Source organism: Mchenga conophoros, linkage group LG7 (assembly GCF_057382185.1).
Source record: "Mchenga conophoros isolate Kocher_MC1m ecotype Shallow Benthic linkage group LG7, M_conophoros_male_GT1.1, whole genome shotgun sequence".
Classification (NCBI taxonomy): Eukaryota; Metazoa; Chordata; class Actinopteri; order Cichliformes; family Cichlidae; genus Mchenga; species Mchenga conophoros.
This window is the reverse complement of record NC_140532.1, coordinates 54607918-54622018: the sequence shown is the minus strand read 5'-3', so window position 1 is coordinate 54622018 and position 14101 is coordinate 54607918. Positions and strand designations below refer to the sequence as shown.

The 14101-nt window shown below is 40.9% G+C and overlaps 1 protein-coding gene across 1 annotated transcript in view; it reads left to right on the top strand.

Moving 5' to 3' along the window:
• Window positions 1-13318, top strand: part of jmy (junction mediating and regulatory protein, p53 cofactor) — a 31163-nt gene extending 17845 nt beyond the window's left edge. Inside the window, exons 3-10 of the mRNA XM_085280224.1 lie at window positions 4486-4636; window positions 5169-5338; window positions 5867-6032; window positions 6381-6571; window positions 6689-6775; window positions 7086-7172; window positions 7708-8221; window positions 8485-13318. Coding sequence (XP_085136350.1) covers window positions 4486-4636; window positions 5169-5338; window positions 5867-6032; window positions 6381-6571; window positions 6689-6775; window positions 7086-7172; window positions 7708-8221; window positions 8485-8795 — 1677 coding nt within the window. The 3' untranslated portion in view covers window positions 8796-13318. The remainder of the gene's footprint in view (window positions 1-4485; window positions 4637-5168; window positions 5339-5866; window positions 6033-6380; window positions 6572-6688; window positions 6776-7085; window positions 7173-7707; window positions 8222-8484) is intronic.
• Window positions 13319-14101: the final 783 nt, after the last annotated feature.

The following is a 14101-nucleotide window of genomic DNA, read 5'->3' as shown; positions in this document are numbered from 1 at the left end:
ACATGATGATGATTTCTCTAAAAAAAAAAATTGTCCCCTTGTGAGCTAATCAACTGAAGATAGAGGAGAGCTCTGTGCATGCTGTTAATGTGACTACGTGCATTCAGACTCAGGATGTATTGAAAGTTTAAAGTGATGCATGTTTGACCTTTACTGAAAAGTGACCAGACTGCCATTCATATACGAAGCTAACATAATCAGATGGAATCACATAAGCGGAAATGACTGTCTGAAAGTAATCTAAGTAAGGTGTAATCTTGTCAGGTAGAGGTATTACACATTAGAGAGAATTGGAAAAAAATTATTTAATACTCGCATGATATATTTTTTGGTACTTAAAAGTTAGGTTAATCTTCTTGGAGATCATTATTTTTCCTAAATTAACTTTAAAATGGTTTAGCCTGTAAAATGTCAGAAAGCAGTGAATATTGCTGACAAACTAGGAGCTGAGATGTATGAATATATGTGTTTAATCATTAATTTGACCATTGTTACTGCTCAGCTGTGAATTTTCAGCTAAAGGGTTTCACGCTCTCAACTGGAGACATCTGAGCTTACCAGAAACAGCGAAAAGCTGATGGAAAATTGAATGAATGTTCTCTCATCAGGCATTTTGGTGAACGGTGCATTGTCCGTAGCATGTCGGAGCAGTCCAGCGTGGGTGTCCTGTTGCTCAGGAGGTCAGAGGGCAGCCATGAATTAAAAATGTGGTTTCACTGTGGCATGGCAGAGATGGTTTTGTGCCATGGTGAGCTCCAGTTACAGTTTCACATTGTATTCATTCTAACATGGCAACAGTTGTCAACATGCTACACTAGATTCACCTCTGCTAAGTTCTTCTGCTCTTTTATCTATGCTCCACCTCTCCACCGCCCTGCATCACTGAAAAACATTTATTTCCTCGACTTCTTTTGTCATTACTTCAGTGTGTCACCGAGGCAGCTTTGTTTTAATTTCCTGTGACTCAAAAAGCCATTTTCCACTAGTACCTACTCAACTCGACTCGAAGGGACTCGACTTGGCTCGGTTTTGGTGGCTTTCATTACATATGAATGTCACCTAATGTGCCTGGGATCATTACACCAATGCTCTTGAAAGTCCTGTGATGCCATTTGCATGCGACACACACAACCCTACAATGGAGGACGTCGACGCGATGGTATACCTGCTGCTCGGTGTACAGCTTTTCGTCAAACTTGGGGACCGCGGTGTTGTTGGTTTTTTTTTTTTTTTGTGTAGCCATTTTCAAAAATGGCGGGTTTTGTGACGTAGTCGCTCTCATGACTCATGGAGTGAAGTCAGTGACTCGCCAATGTGTGGAAGCCTGTCTGTTGATACCATCTAATGGAAAACCCTATACACTGAGCCGAGCCAAGCCGAGTAGGTAATAGTGGAAAGGGGCTAAGAGAAAACATTTCTATGCACATAAATTAGCTGATTAGGCAATTAATCTAATTGTTTTTTTTACTAGTTATAGAAGTCCTCATTTTTTCTTTGTGGTCTAAATGTTTAAGTTCAAAGTTAATTAAATAAATCATATATTGAAGGACTTCTTTCTCAGCAGCTCCAAACCATGACCAAGACACCACCATGTTTTACAGATGACTGTAGACACTCACTGTTGTACTTCTGTTTTTACCTCCTCAATACATACTGATGACTAAAGATGTAAAATTTTGATCCAGTAATTCATAAAACATGTTGGCACTGATTTTCAATCCAGTTCTTGTGCAGTTTGGCCTGTTTCCCATCCTTAAGATTGATTCCTGGCGGCCACCCTCCCACTGAGAGTATCTCTGATAAGGCTTCGGGAAACAGTTGCTTGATCAACTGTTAGGCCAGATGCACGTCCCAGGCCTGTGTCAGTTCTTTGCAGGACGTGACTTTCAGATACCTTTCATTTCCTGTAGATGTGAAAGACATGCTGCACATGTCAAGTTTTCAGCTAATATCTGATTGAGAATCACCTTCCTGGTCCAAAAAATTATATTTTATCCCTGGTTAACTGTTGTCTTTTTTTTTTTTTTTTTTTTTCTTTTTTTTTAATACACACACTCCTGTGTTTTTGCGACAGGATGCTAGTAACAAAATGCCTCACGATACGGTTTAAAATTGGTTCTTTGAAGGAACTGCAGGTTTTTCAAATAATTATAAATAATTGTTTGATGAAGACTGCCTCGTATCTACCACAGTCATGCTATTTTAATCAAATGAGATAAGGGCGACCATGACAGCATCCGTCCTGTAATCCCAGCACTTTAGCGTGGGAAATGGCGTCACACCTCTGTTTTAAGTAGGGCTGACATATCACTGTATGACACCATGACCAGAGGTGTTAACAGATGTAACTCCCCCCCAACCCCCACCACCATTGTTTTTTGCATTTTTAAACTGTATGCAGGAAGTGAGTGATGGCATGCTAGAAGGGAGCAGGCTGGGGGAAAAAGGATGCTAATTTTATTTGTGTGGCTACTTGGCCTGTTTTTCAGACAGCCAAACATGCAGAAAGCATTTCAAAGCTGACATGTAACTAAAATGTAAAACTCCTTTACTACGTTTGGCTCACAGTCCAAATGTATATTAGTCATAGGAATGTGTCACCTTTTCCGAGCAACTTTACAGGTGTGAATCATCACTTGTTTGCACCGCACTTCTTTTATTTCCATAACTTACTGAGACTTTGATCAGACACAAAGTATATTCAAACAATGCACATTTCAGGAAATTCCCCAAATGCTAGTGTTTGTGTTACATTTCAACGGGCTTTGGCCTGCTTTACTTGTAGAGCAGGTGATGCATTTTGTCAGTTGTCTGGATGCGTTTCAGCTTTGCATAAAACCAGTCTAACAGACTGATGATCAAGAGCCAACTTTATGCAGAGATGTTTTCTTCAGTTTGATTTGCTGCCGAGGTCAGCAGGGACAAAGTCAGTGATGGCATGCAAAGAGGTAAAGGAAAGGAGGCTGGTGAATGTCTGTCCATCCTCACCAGGTGGGATCGACCTGCTAAAAGGCAACCTTGCTCTTGTTTCCTCATGTTGTTGTAATTTTTAGGTGAATAAATAATATACTTTCTAAGATTTGTTCCTGCCAGACTTTTTCTTTTCTTTTGATGTAGACTCTCCTCCCCCGCTTGCTCCCGGTTTCACCCCTGAACCACTCCCTGTTCTTGTGCCTCACTTGTACAAGAATAAAAGCACAGAGTATGCTGGTTAACATAAATCAAAGCCTTTGGGCTTTGATTGGGATTATTATAGTCTTGTTTATTTTTGAGCACCTACGCACATCTGTTTTGCATCAAGATATTGAAATACGACTGCATGCACAGGAGGCCCTCGCAAGGAGTTTAGCTTATATTGTGTGTACATTTTGTTCCCTGCCCTCTCTTAGAGGGGCTTGTATTTCTCCCTCAACACCCAGAACACAACTCCACGTGACACCGCTTTTCTTTTTCTTACTCTTTTTTTCACATGGCAGGAGGAAAAAAAAAAAGGACCTCTGTGCATGTATCGTTTTATTTATTGTTCACAAGTATACTGGGTCAGTGTCACTGTATAAGCGTGCACAGACGCGCCTAAGCCATTTCCTTTTTGTTATCACCATCTGCTGTGACTTCCTGGTATTTCAGAATGCTATAGATGGTCTTTGGTGGTGGTTTTCAAACTGGCAGAGGTGAAGTGGCATTTGGAGAAAGGAAGGCGGGGCATACAATGATCAGAACAGGTGCATGCCAGTGTTCTTCAAACAAAAGGGAGCTCAAAGAGGCAGTTAAGGCAATGGATTTCTCTTTGGGCCAAGTTAGCCCAGCTGGGATTGAAAAATTGATCTCTTTTATATTTATATATACACAAACGTGTGTGTGTGTGTGTGTGTGTGTGTGTGTGTGTGTGTGTGTGTGTGTGTGTGTGTGTGAACATGCCTTCTAATGCTCTGAAGTTGGGTTTTGTGACGTGTGAGTCTAGAGGGATTGGCTCAAATCGCGGTTAGAGCTGAAGTTTTTGGCACAAGAATGTTGCTTCTTGCTTGAAATTCAATTATCAAGTCCATAAACTCATCAGGAAAAAAAACTGTGGCCTAATAGGAGCTTCCTCGTCTGCTTTAAGTTTCAGACCAGGAAGCTGCGTCCATCTTTTATATACAGTCTACGATGGTCATAAAACTGCTTGGGAATCTCCATCTAACTCTGAAATGTGCTTTACACATATTTTTAGTTTTCTACAGTTTCAAAGTAATCCAGTATACATAAACATACATAAACAGGAACCGACAGCTGCTAGTTTGGCATCATTTAATTGGAGCCTGTTTGCCAAAATGTAAACAAAGATAGACTAAAAAAAACATTATTAAAGAACAGTAAGACCAAGACATAAATACCAACATGTGTTGCAAAATCTTCCTATACAAACTCTTGTTACCTCACTGATGATACCTGATCTAAGTACTGTACATTTAAGCTGTTCTAACAAGCTGCCTTAACTCCTGCCAGATTTCTCTGGAGACTGAGCGACTCGGCCCTCGTCGTGTGGAGAGCCTGAGAAAAGAGGACGAGGAGTGGCAGAAGAAGGCTCACGCCGCAGTGCTTTCCATTCAAGACCTGACTGTCAAGTTCTTTGAAACCACAACTCGGTCTCAGAAAGGTAAACACACACAGGAGGCTAGTTTCTCTCTTCAGAAAACAATGTGTGGCGTTGTTTTTGTGGTGACCTTTGAACCTTTATAAAAGTATGTTTACTTCATAAGAGAGCGCTTAGAGATCATGTGAGAATAAAACATTCTGGCTCTGTTCTCATCTCCAACCTCTGGCATACCAAAGTCATTAACATACACTCCACCCTGACTCGTGACACATTTTAATCCTCAAACCTTCTCTGCTATGAATTGGAATAAAAATGTGTTTTTCCTCAAATGGGCTTTATTTACTTCGGATTTCAAGTCAAAGCACTGCTGGTTTGTCCATTTTAGGCATTTAACGCTCCAGAAATAAACTATAGCGTTTAGGCCAAACCATTTTCTCACATGTTCTTTTTGCTCCAAATGATTCAAAACTATTAACCACAATTATGGTCATTAAACTGCTGTTTAAATGTCTAATCATTTGCCAGATAACTAGCTGACTAATCTCTGCAGCTCTAGCCCTTTTCACTTACTTCTTTACTGTATGCGTTATAGCTCTATACGAGAGGATGCGAGCTGACCAGAGAAAGTTTGGGAAGTCAGCGTGGACAGCGGCTGTTGAACGCATGGAGCGGCTGCAGTTTGCCGTTTCCAAAGAAACTCTGCAGCTCATGAGGGCCAAAGAGATCTGCCTGGAACAGAGGAAACATGGCTTGAAGGAGGAGGTAAAACATAACATGCTGATGCTGCTGAAAAACCCCCCAAAAATAAATCACACATGTGGACCAAGATCGGTGTCAAAATTCTGAAGTGTATCTGGGTGTGTTCTGAAAAGGTGGTGCTCAGTCCAGTCAGGTTTGTTTTTAAGAAGCCACAATAAGAGGACATGGATATAGTGAAGTTAACAGAAGAGAAGAACTCGAGATAATAGCCGTGTTGGAAAAATGAGCTCATGGCTGTGGCATCCTGTAATGGAGGGAACAACTTCCTGGTCTGCAGGAGTGGAAATGACTCACTGGGAATGACTGTCAGGTCAAATGTTTGCTGTGCATTTGAAAATACACTAAAACTAAAAATGTACCTGGTCAGTGTGTTGTAGCATAGCACTTAGAGAAGACACAAACACTGGCTCAGCTTCCACCGGATCTGTTAATGTGAAATATAAATGCACAGTCACTCAGGTAGAGCTTTTGGAAAATCCTGTGGACGGTGCCCTTTGGCCTTTGAAATAGTCTCTGTGGTTGTTGTTGTAGATGCAGAGTCTACAGGGTGGGGAGGATGCCATGCTTCGCCTGGACCAGCTGGAGGCGCTGTACTATGAGTTACAGCTGCAGCTGTATGACATTCAGGCCGAGGTGCTGCGCTGCGAGGAGCTGCTGCTCACTGCCCAGCTGCAGAGTCTGCGCAGGCAGATGACAGGTGAGCATCTCTTTAGATGGTTTGGTTCAGGTTGTTATTTTTCTTTCTCTTTTTCTGTTATAGCTCAGTGTGTCAGACTCATGACTGATGCTTACATGTGCTGAAAAATGTGGTTTTCAAGTATAAAACAAAATGTTTTGGCTTCTCATTGGTTTCCAACCTCATCCTCCAGTTAAGTCCTTTGCTTATCCCGTGGCACCACAGCTGTCCTGCTTTGACTTTATCACCAGTACCACTTTTTCTTCTACTCATAGTCAGTCAGAGATCAAATCCTCGAGCCATTGTTACGAGCTGTATAAGCTGCACAAGCAGCATTTGAATCTTCAATGTCTTCTGATTTTCTGCCAGAGCGACAGGATGAGGTGGTGTACTACGATACCTTTGAGAGTCCTGATGCCATGAAGGGTGTAGAAGACCCCACGACCCCACCGTCACCCCTCAGAGAAGAAGAACTCTGCACCCTGCAGCAGAGGACCCGGCAGCTCGAGGCCCGCAGGGGCCGCATCACTGCCAAGAAAGTCTACCTCAAAAATAAGAAGGTGAATTACCGATGGATAAAGATACGGTCGTGTGCTTTATCTCCTGTGGGTTAAGGATCAGTTTGACAGGTCTGTCTATAATAACATTATGTTTGTGTTCTGTTCTTCCTCAAATAGGAAATCTGTATCATCAATCACAAGCAGAAGATACAACAGCGCCAAGGTAGCCATACTGACAGCAAATCCCTGCAGGAGCTGCAGCAGGTAAGAAACTTCTATCTGTGGCTGCATGGGATAGGATTTATATATTCACTGTTCTACTCTGTCAGTAAATGAAGAGATGATATTACCAGTTAATTCAATGCAGTTTTATTTTTATAGCACCAGAAAGAAAACAGGGAGTCCACTTTGATGCTCACAGACATGGCAAATATTCTGTGGCAATGATCGAACTTTTTTGATTTAGAGCTTGCTGCGAGACAAATTTCAAATATCGATACCAAAGCAGTGAAAGCAGCAATTGTTCCTCACCCTGCTACAACACATTCATCTCATTTGCTGTTTCTGTGAAAAGGGAGATGAAGATGATGAAGCTAAGCGAAACGCCAGAGTGAGTCAGGAGAGGCAGAGGACACTTGACAGGCTTCGCAGCCTCAAGCAGGTGAGGACTTAACATAAACACACACGTCATCTGAGGAGGAACCTTCACTGAATCCTCCTCAAACACCAATGATTAGTAACTTTTCGTTTTTTTAGTTAAAAGATGATTTTGTGTTTGTCCACAGTGTTTTATGTTCTTGTAGTGACATCTACATAGTCTTGATACATTAACCTCCTAAGACCCGAACTCTTCCACAGCATGCATTTTTAATTTCTCTTTGATATTTGGGCTGATTGGGACCCGATGGATGTAAAAACAAAGAACCTGATTTTTGTTTCTAAGAAAAGTGAGAGCCACATATGAGGATATTTGTTTAAAATTTCAATAAAACAGTGGCAGTATAATGTCCTCGTAAGTGGATATCAGGCACTTGTAGAGCAAAATGTAGTATTTTGGTCTAAATAACCCAAATTGTGATGTCCACATATGTGTACGCCAGGTCCTAGGAGGTTAAAGCAAAATCATGTGTGTAATGTTGCGTAAACTGCACTCAGTCCTTCAGCTTTACTTTCTTTCTTGCTGCTTCCCCACACAGAGGTATCCAGGCCAGGTGACTCTAAAGTCAGGCCGCCTGCGCCTGAGTCAGACTCACAGTCGGAGGCGTGCTGGGCAGCAGCCCAGCACCCAGGCTGCCGGCGTTCAGACCGACTGCATCTCAGATCTCCCAGAACTCTCTGCTCCTCTCCCGCCGGACGCGTACGGCTGCGACAGCGTCTCTTTACCTGCGGTCGACCTCCAAGGCCTCGATCCCTCGCCTCCCTTCCTATCGCTGCCCCCACTCTCAGCCACGCCGTCAAACTTTTCACTGGGTCCCCCTCCCCCGCCTCCACCGCCTCCTCCTCCGCCTCCTCCACCACTTCCCACCTCAGAGGACGACCAGCAGAAGAACCTCACAGCCGTCACGCTTCAACACCAGAAAGGCGAGTCTGACTCCACCTCGCTCCCGCTGGCTCCATTTTCCCCTCGATTCTTTGACAGCAGCCAGCTGTTAACGGCGAGGAAAAAGCTGCGGAAGACGGCTTCTCTGGACTCGTCGCAGTGGAGGAGAGGTGGGCAGGGAACTTTTCATTGCAGTAGAGACCTTCATGGTTGGTTAATACTACAAATGTTTAATGTAAGGCACATAACACTCATTCGGTACCTACTTTTAAATGAGGTAATTTAAGCATTTTATCAGTCACAGGAAATGGTGTATTTAAACAGAGGTTGGAGCTAAATTGTGTGTCAGCAGTAGGTTGTTTGGCTGTGTGCTAAACGGCGAACCAAGCCTCTAAACACTGTGAGGCTAATTGTCTCTGCCCTGTGTTCTCAGCGAGCTCTCCCATGGATGAGGTGCTGGCATCACTCAAGCGGGGCAGTTTCCACCTGAGGAAGGCTGAGCTGCGGGTCTTGGGCCCGGATCCGGATGACGACAGCAACAATATCCTGGCTCAAATCCGACAGGGCGTCCGGCTTAGGAAGGTACGGACCAGACCGGAGCAGCAGCGTCATCCCAAAAGCTTCCCCCACTCGGCCGACGCTCTGACCCGCAGCATTCATGAGGCTCTGAGGAGAATCAAGGAGGCCTCTCCTGAGTCAGAGTCAGAGGATGAAGGTCTTCCCTGCACTGACTGGGAAAACTAATGCGGTTCATCGAAGGAATCTTTTAAACCCCCCCACCTTTTTGTTTTGTTTTTTTAACACAAAGAGTTTAAACAAAGTGAAACCAAGTTAAGCAGGCAAGCCAGGGTTAAGTCACCTGGAGATTTCTTGGTGCAATTTGAACAAAAACCCTCGATTTTTCTTTTTTTAATATATATTAGAGGATTTTTTTCTTACTCATGTACGCTGTTTGTAAAGATGGACCACTAATCTTTTTTTTTTTTTTATGTCATTGCTGTGGCTCTCTGGGCGAGGATACAACCTCTGACCTCTCATCACGTCCGAGTCGTACTGTAGCTTGCTGTGACGGGTTTGTTTGAGGACACGAATTTTGCTCACAGTGATGGTAAACCTTCAGTCTGAGCGTTTACATTTTACTACACAACAAGCATTTGTACTGTACATCTTTTTAAAGGAATAGTTGGACTGAGTGCATACGAGAGTGGTATTAACATTCATATTTACAAAATCGCCAAACTTTGACTTTGAGATGAGGTTTTGTGTAATCACCCACGCAGTTTATCGGAATCAATTTGAACGTCCAGCATCTGTTTTAGGGCTTTAGAACTGTGAAAGCACCTGATTGCAGTACAAAGTGCCCCCAAATACTCTGAGGGCTGTTAGAAAATAATCCAGTTAACTTACAAATGTGTAAAATCCCTGTTTACCTGCACCTCACACAGGATGAGACAACTCGGCCGGTCATCAAAGACAAACGCAAACTTGTAGATTTGCTGCTTTTCAGCTCTAAATATGTGTGAGAATAACAGACCTGGGGCCAGATTTACTCGATGTGATGATACTAATGCAAGAATGTGCTGATAATGCTCATAATGTGCAAATCTAACCACCAGTTCAACCATTGCAGTCTCCTGAGGGCAGTGTAAACGAGTGGGTCAAAAACATGCAGAGCGGACGAGGAAGCAAGTAATCCAGCAAGTGTAGGTTTTCACTCTAAAACAGCTGAAGGAGAATCTATATGTTTTGAGACAAAGACGAACTCTTCTGTTAGAACTCGATGAAGTCTGCGTGGGATCTTGGAGTTTGGGACAGCTGTTCTTGGGATAATGGTCTCAGGCAGGACCAGAGTAAGGCCAACCCCAAACCATCTGTCTGTCGAATTTACTGTAACTGTAAATGTGCTCATGACTCTGTTTCACTCCTGCATGCTGCGTGAGGCTGCTCATATTCAGGACAAAGACAAGACTCAAATAGGTTCAATAAAATGACAAATTCAACTCAAAAATGCCTGAACTTAAAAGGCGTATTAGGGTCACGGTGGTTCATATATGTACACAAACGTTGTACATTTTTTTTAGAAAAAAGTGTCAAATGTACGAGGAGAAAAAAAAGTACAAATTTACGAGAATAAAACTCGGAAAAGGGAATCTGTCGTTACACGTTTCCAGGTTAAGTTAGAAGAAATTCAGATATGTGAACTCCTGGGACTAATAAGCCATACAAATATGTTCGGTATGCCTTTTTTCAAGCATACCAAACCAACTCCATGCATTTAAAAGTCATCCTCTGACCTGTACAGACAGCACTGGGATCATAAAGTTCAACACTGAAAAAAGACGTTCATATCAGCAATAACTTTGTTCTCATTTATGTCACCAACATGTAGATTCTGGGTGCTCCATTGCTGCAAATAGTTAAAAAATAAAAATAAAAAAGCTTATAAGGAAATGATATTAAATGTTCTCTTAACTGAAAGTCATTTAGTAATTTCCCTTGTAAAAATTGCCAATTATTGATAACAATAGAAGCTCGTTTTTACATATGGTTTGATTAACGGGATATCTATGTATTATACGTTTCGGCATTACACTTTGCAGACGGTCCCTGTGTTGTTAGTCCAGGTCAGAGCATGACTGGAAAAACATGAACATGCTGGAAAAAAGATGTTGTTGTTGTTCTAATGAGTTATTGATCCCAGAAGATCAGCTGAACCTTGAAAAGTAAAGCGATGCTTTTTGACTGAAACAAAAGCCACAATTTTTTTTTAGTTTTTCTCTTAAATCTGTCGATTTTTTTCTTCTTTGCACTCTGAACTGAAAAATCTGTCTAATACATAAACATAAAGCCAGCCACAAAGAAAACCTGCCGGCGTCTTTTAGCTTGGTGCCGATGTAGACCAGTAGCACATCTGGCCCCTGGTGTTCCCGTCATAGTCACACTGTAACACTGTAATCATCAGCACACAAAGAGCTGTGGTTTTACATAACAAGCTTTATCTGTTGTTGTGCATCCTCCACTTCTTTTATAAGGATGCCGTTAACACCAGGTCAGTATTTTGACAGATGTATACCTGTATGACATTTCTATTTTAGCTCCATTTGAAGTATAAATGATTTCTTGAATGTAGCTTTGGATGTTTTCTGTGTTTGGCAGAGTTTACTGTCCACCTTACAGATGGAAATATTGTTGGGACCAGATTCCCTTTCATTTATTACTTTGATCTTGATTCATCATTGACAAATAGCAGAACCAAAAAGCAAAAAAAAGTAGATATGAATCACTATAATGGAGCTCGGCTCTTTAGATACAGACCCACAGATTGTTATCGGTCTAGAATTTCACATCCTCTAAAATAAGAATTTGACATTTCTTTCTTGTTTACTTCTGCTTTTGTGCTAGAAACAAATTCATCTTAATTTTAAAATATAACTGCCTTTTAATCTCTTTATCGTGTTTTTTTTTTTTTTTTTTTTTTAAAGAATTCAACAGTGCAAAATTGATCTGGCAAAAAGAAAATATTGACTAATATCGGTAAAATTGTTTTTTTGGGGTGTAGCGTCAGTCAAGAGGGGCCGATATCAGCTGGTAGTGTAATGATATTTGGCTGATATGTTGAAATTTTAGAATTTTATTTGTTTTTGTTTTTTGTTTTGTTTCTTTTTTTCTGTTTCATTTAGCATGTGATAGTTAGCTGCACATTAGCTAACCGTAACCTAGATATTTGACACATTTGAAGACATTGCTTTTGGCTTTAGGAAACGGTGATGGGTGTTCTTCCTTCTTGTCTTTATTTTTTACTATTATCTCCACACAATGAAAATAACCAGCATATTATTTTGTAATAATTCAGATGCTTTACACGGTGTGGCAGGGATTCATAGATGAGCTTTAGGAGTATGTGTGACGTTTCTATTTATTGTGCTGTTCTCATTTGTTGTTTTTACTGTCAGTTTCCTCACCTGAGAGATGCTGTCTTTCCACTGCCTTCTTTTATGAAAGATGTTTTCCGAGCTTGCTTCCTTACCTTATTTACTGGAGTTGTTGATGTGTGTGTGTGTGTGTGTGTGGGGGGGGGGGTTTGGTTTGGTTTTTAATATCTGTTGAGAAAACTTGTTAACTGAAAAACTAATCCCACATTTTCCTGTTTGATAAGCCATGCACTGAGTGAGCAACATGTCATATATATATATCTTCTTTTTTCTTCTCACATATGCTGACATTGCACTGATAACATCAGTGCTGCTGTGTTTGAATGATTACCAGCTTAGCTTAGCATAAAGACTAAAAACAGAGCTAGCTTCTCTAGCGTATCTAGCGATACTTAATGAGTTTTAGACGCTAGTTTTGTTTTGTTTTTTTATGATGTAATTATGTCAAAGCAGGACTGTTACTTGGCTGATTTTAAACACAGACCATCAAATTCTGACAAACCTGAATTTGGCCTTGTTTAAAGTAATAAATAACTACACATAGCAAATGTTAGGGAAGTGTGTTTATGTTTCATGTGTCTGAATACTGGATTTTTTTAAAATGAAAAATCTTTTTCGTCTCTAAACTAGCAGAAGTGGAAACACAGACTCAACAGTATTGCTCCTAAAATTCCTGTGGGGTTGTGTTCTAGTCTTCATGCTAAGCTAAGCTAACTGTAGCATTATGTTTTCTGCATACTGTATAACAGGAAGACAATTAGTTGACTGTCAGAGTAAAAGACTGCTGCTAAGTGTTAAAGTCATCATGAATAATTTGCACGCAGTTCCTCTTCACCCAGTTAGATTTTTAAATATATCTGTATGAGTGTAAACCTTTGGCAGCAGATGATCTGACTTTCTCCTTTTCTTTTCTTTTTTTTTTTTTTTAACTTTTACAGGGTTTGTTTTTTTGGGGTTTTTTTGTAACCATTTTAACTGTTAGATTTCAAATTCCACCCATAACTCTTTGTCAGTTTGACCTTTACGACCTTATGCATGTGATTGGTTTGATGACAAACCAGTTACAACGTAAGTGCAATAACGAAGATTGGGGGGGGCTTTTAAGAATGATACTGTAATGAAATGTAAATCATGAAAAATATATCCGCATGCCTAAATGTATTGAAGTATTTATTGAAACTTCATATTTTAAAGAATTTTTAAAGCGTACAAATGTAAATGTACTTTAAGGTTTTCTTTTTGTTTCCTATCATGACATTCCTCTCTGCTTTCTAAAGGCCATTTATAAATATATATGTATATTTTTTCCTTTCAAAATAAAATGATGCACCAAAATGTTGTTTTTGAATCTTTCTTTAGAGTTTAACCCCCACATAATATGCTGTTATCATTCTAGTCCATAATCCATTTACAGAATCCAAAACTCATATTTTTATTCACCTTCCTGAGAATCATTGCTTTCAAGTTTATTCCCACAGACAGACAATTAAACAACACGTCTGTGTTTTTAATAGTTTTAATTGCTCCCCTTTCTTAAAGAGGAAACCCACCAACCCAGTCTGCTAATCCAGAGTAGACACTGCTGAGGAGCTGTTCCCCATCATCCCCAGACTCTGCTTCTTCTTCGAGGCTTGAGGAGATCCTCAAACTATTCTTTCCACAGCGTAGCTAAATCACCAGCACTCCATCCCACTATACAGTGTGGGTACTGTTTCCTCCTGAGATTGTTTGCCAGAATTGCTTTAAACCTGACCAAAATTCTTTGTCAGTGAACTCAACGAACTCTTCCCAGACCTTATTTCAAATAGTTTTTCTAATATAACACCTAATCACAACATAATTAGTCTCAAGGTGCTTTATATGACCCTACAATAATACAGAGGAAACCCCAGCAATCAGACGACCTCCTACAAGCAAGCCCTTGGTGACAGTGGGAAGGAAAAACTCAGGTACAGACATTGATGCATGTCTGTACCTGAGGTTTTGCTTCAGCTGCTGCCAGAGCTGCACTTTGCTTGGCCTGCCAGTACCTGATGAGTCCTTCAGTTTGACAGGTCCATTCAAAACACCATTAGAACATTGTGGGAACGTTTCCTGCTAGTTGAGATGCAAAATCAA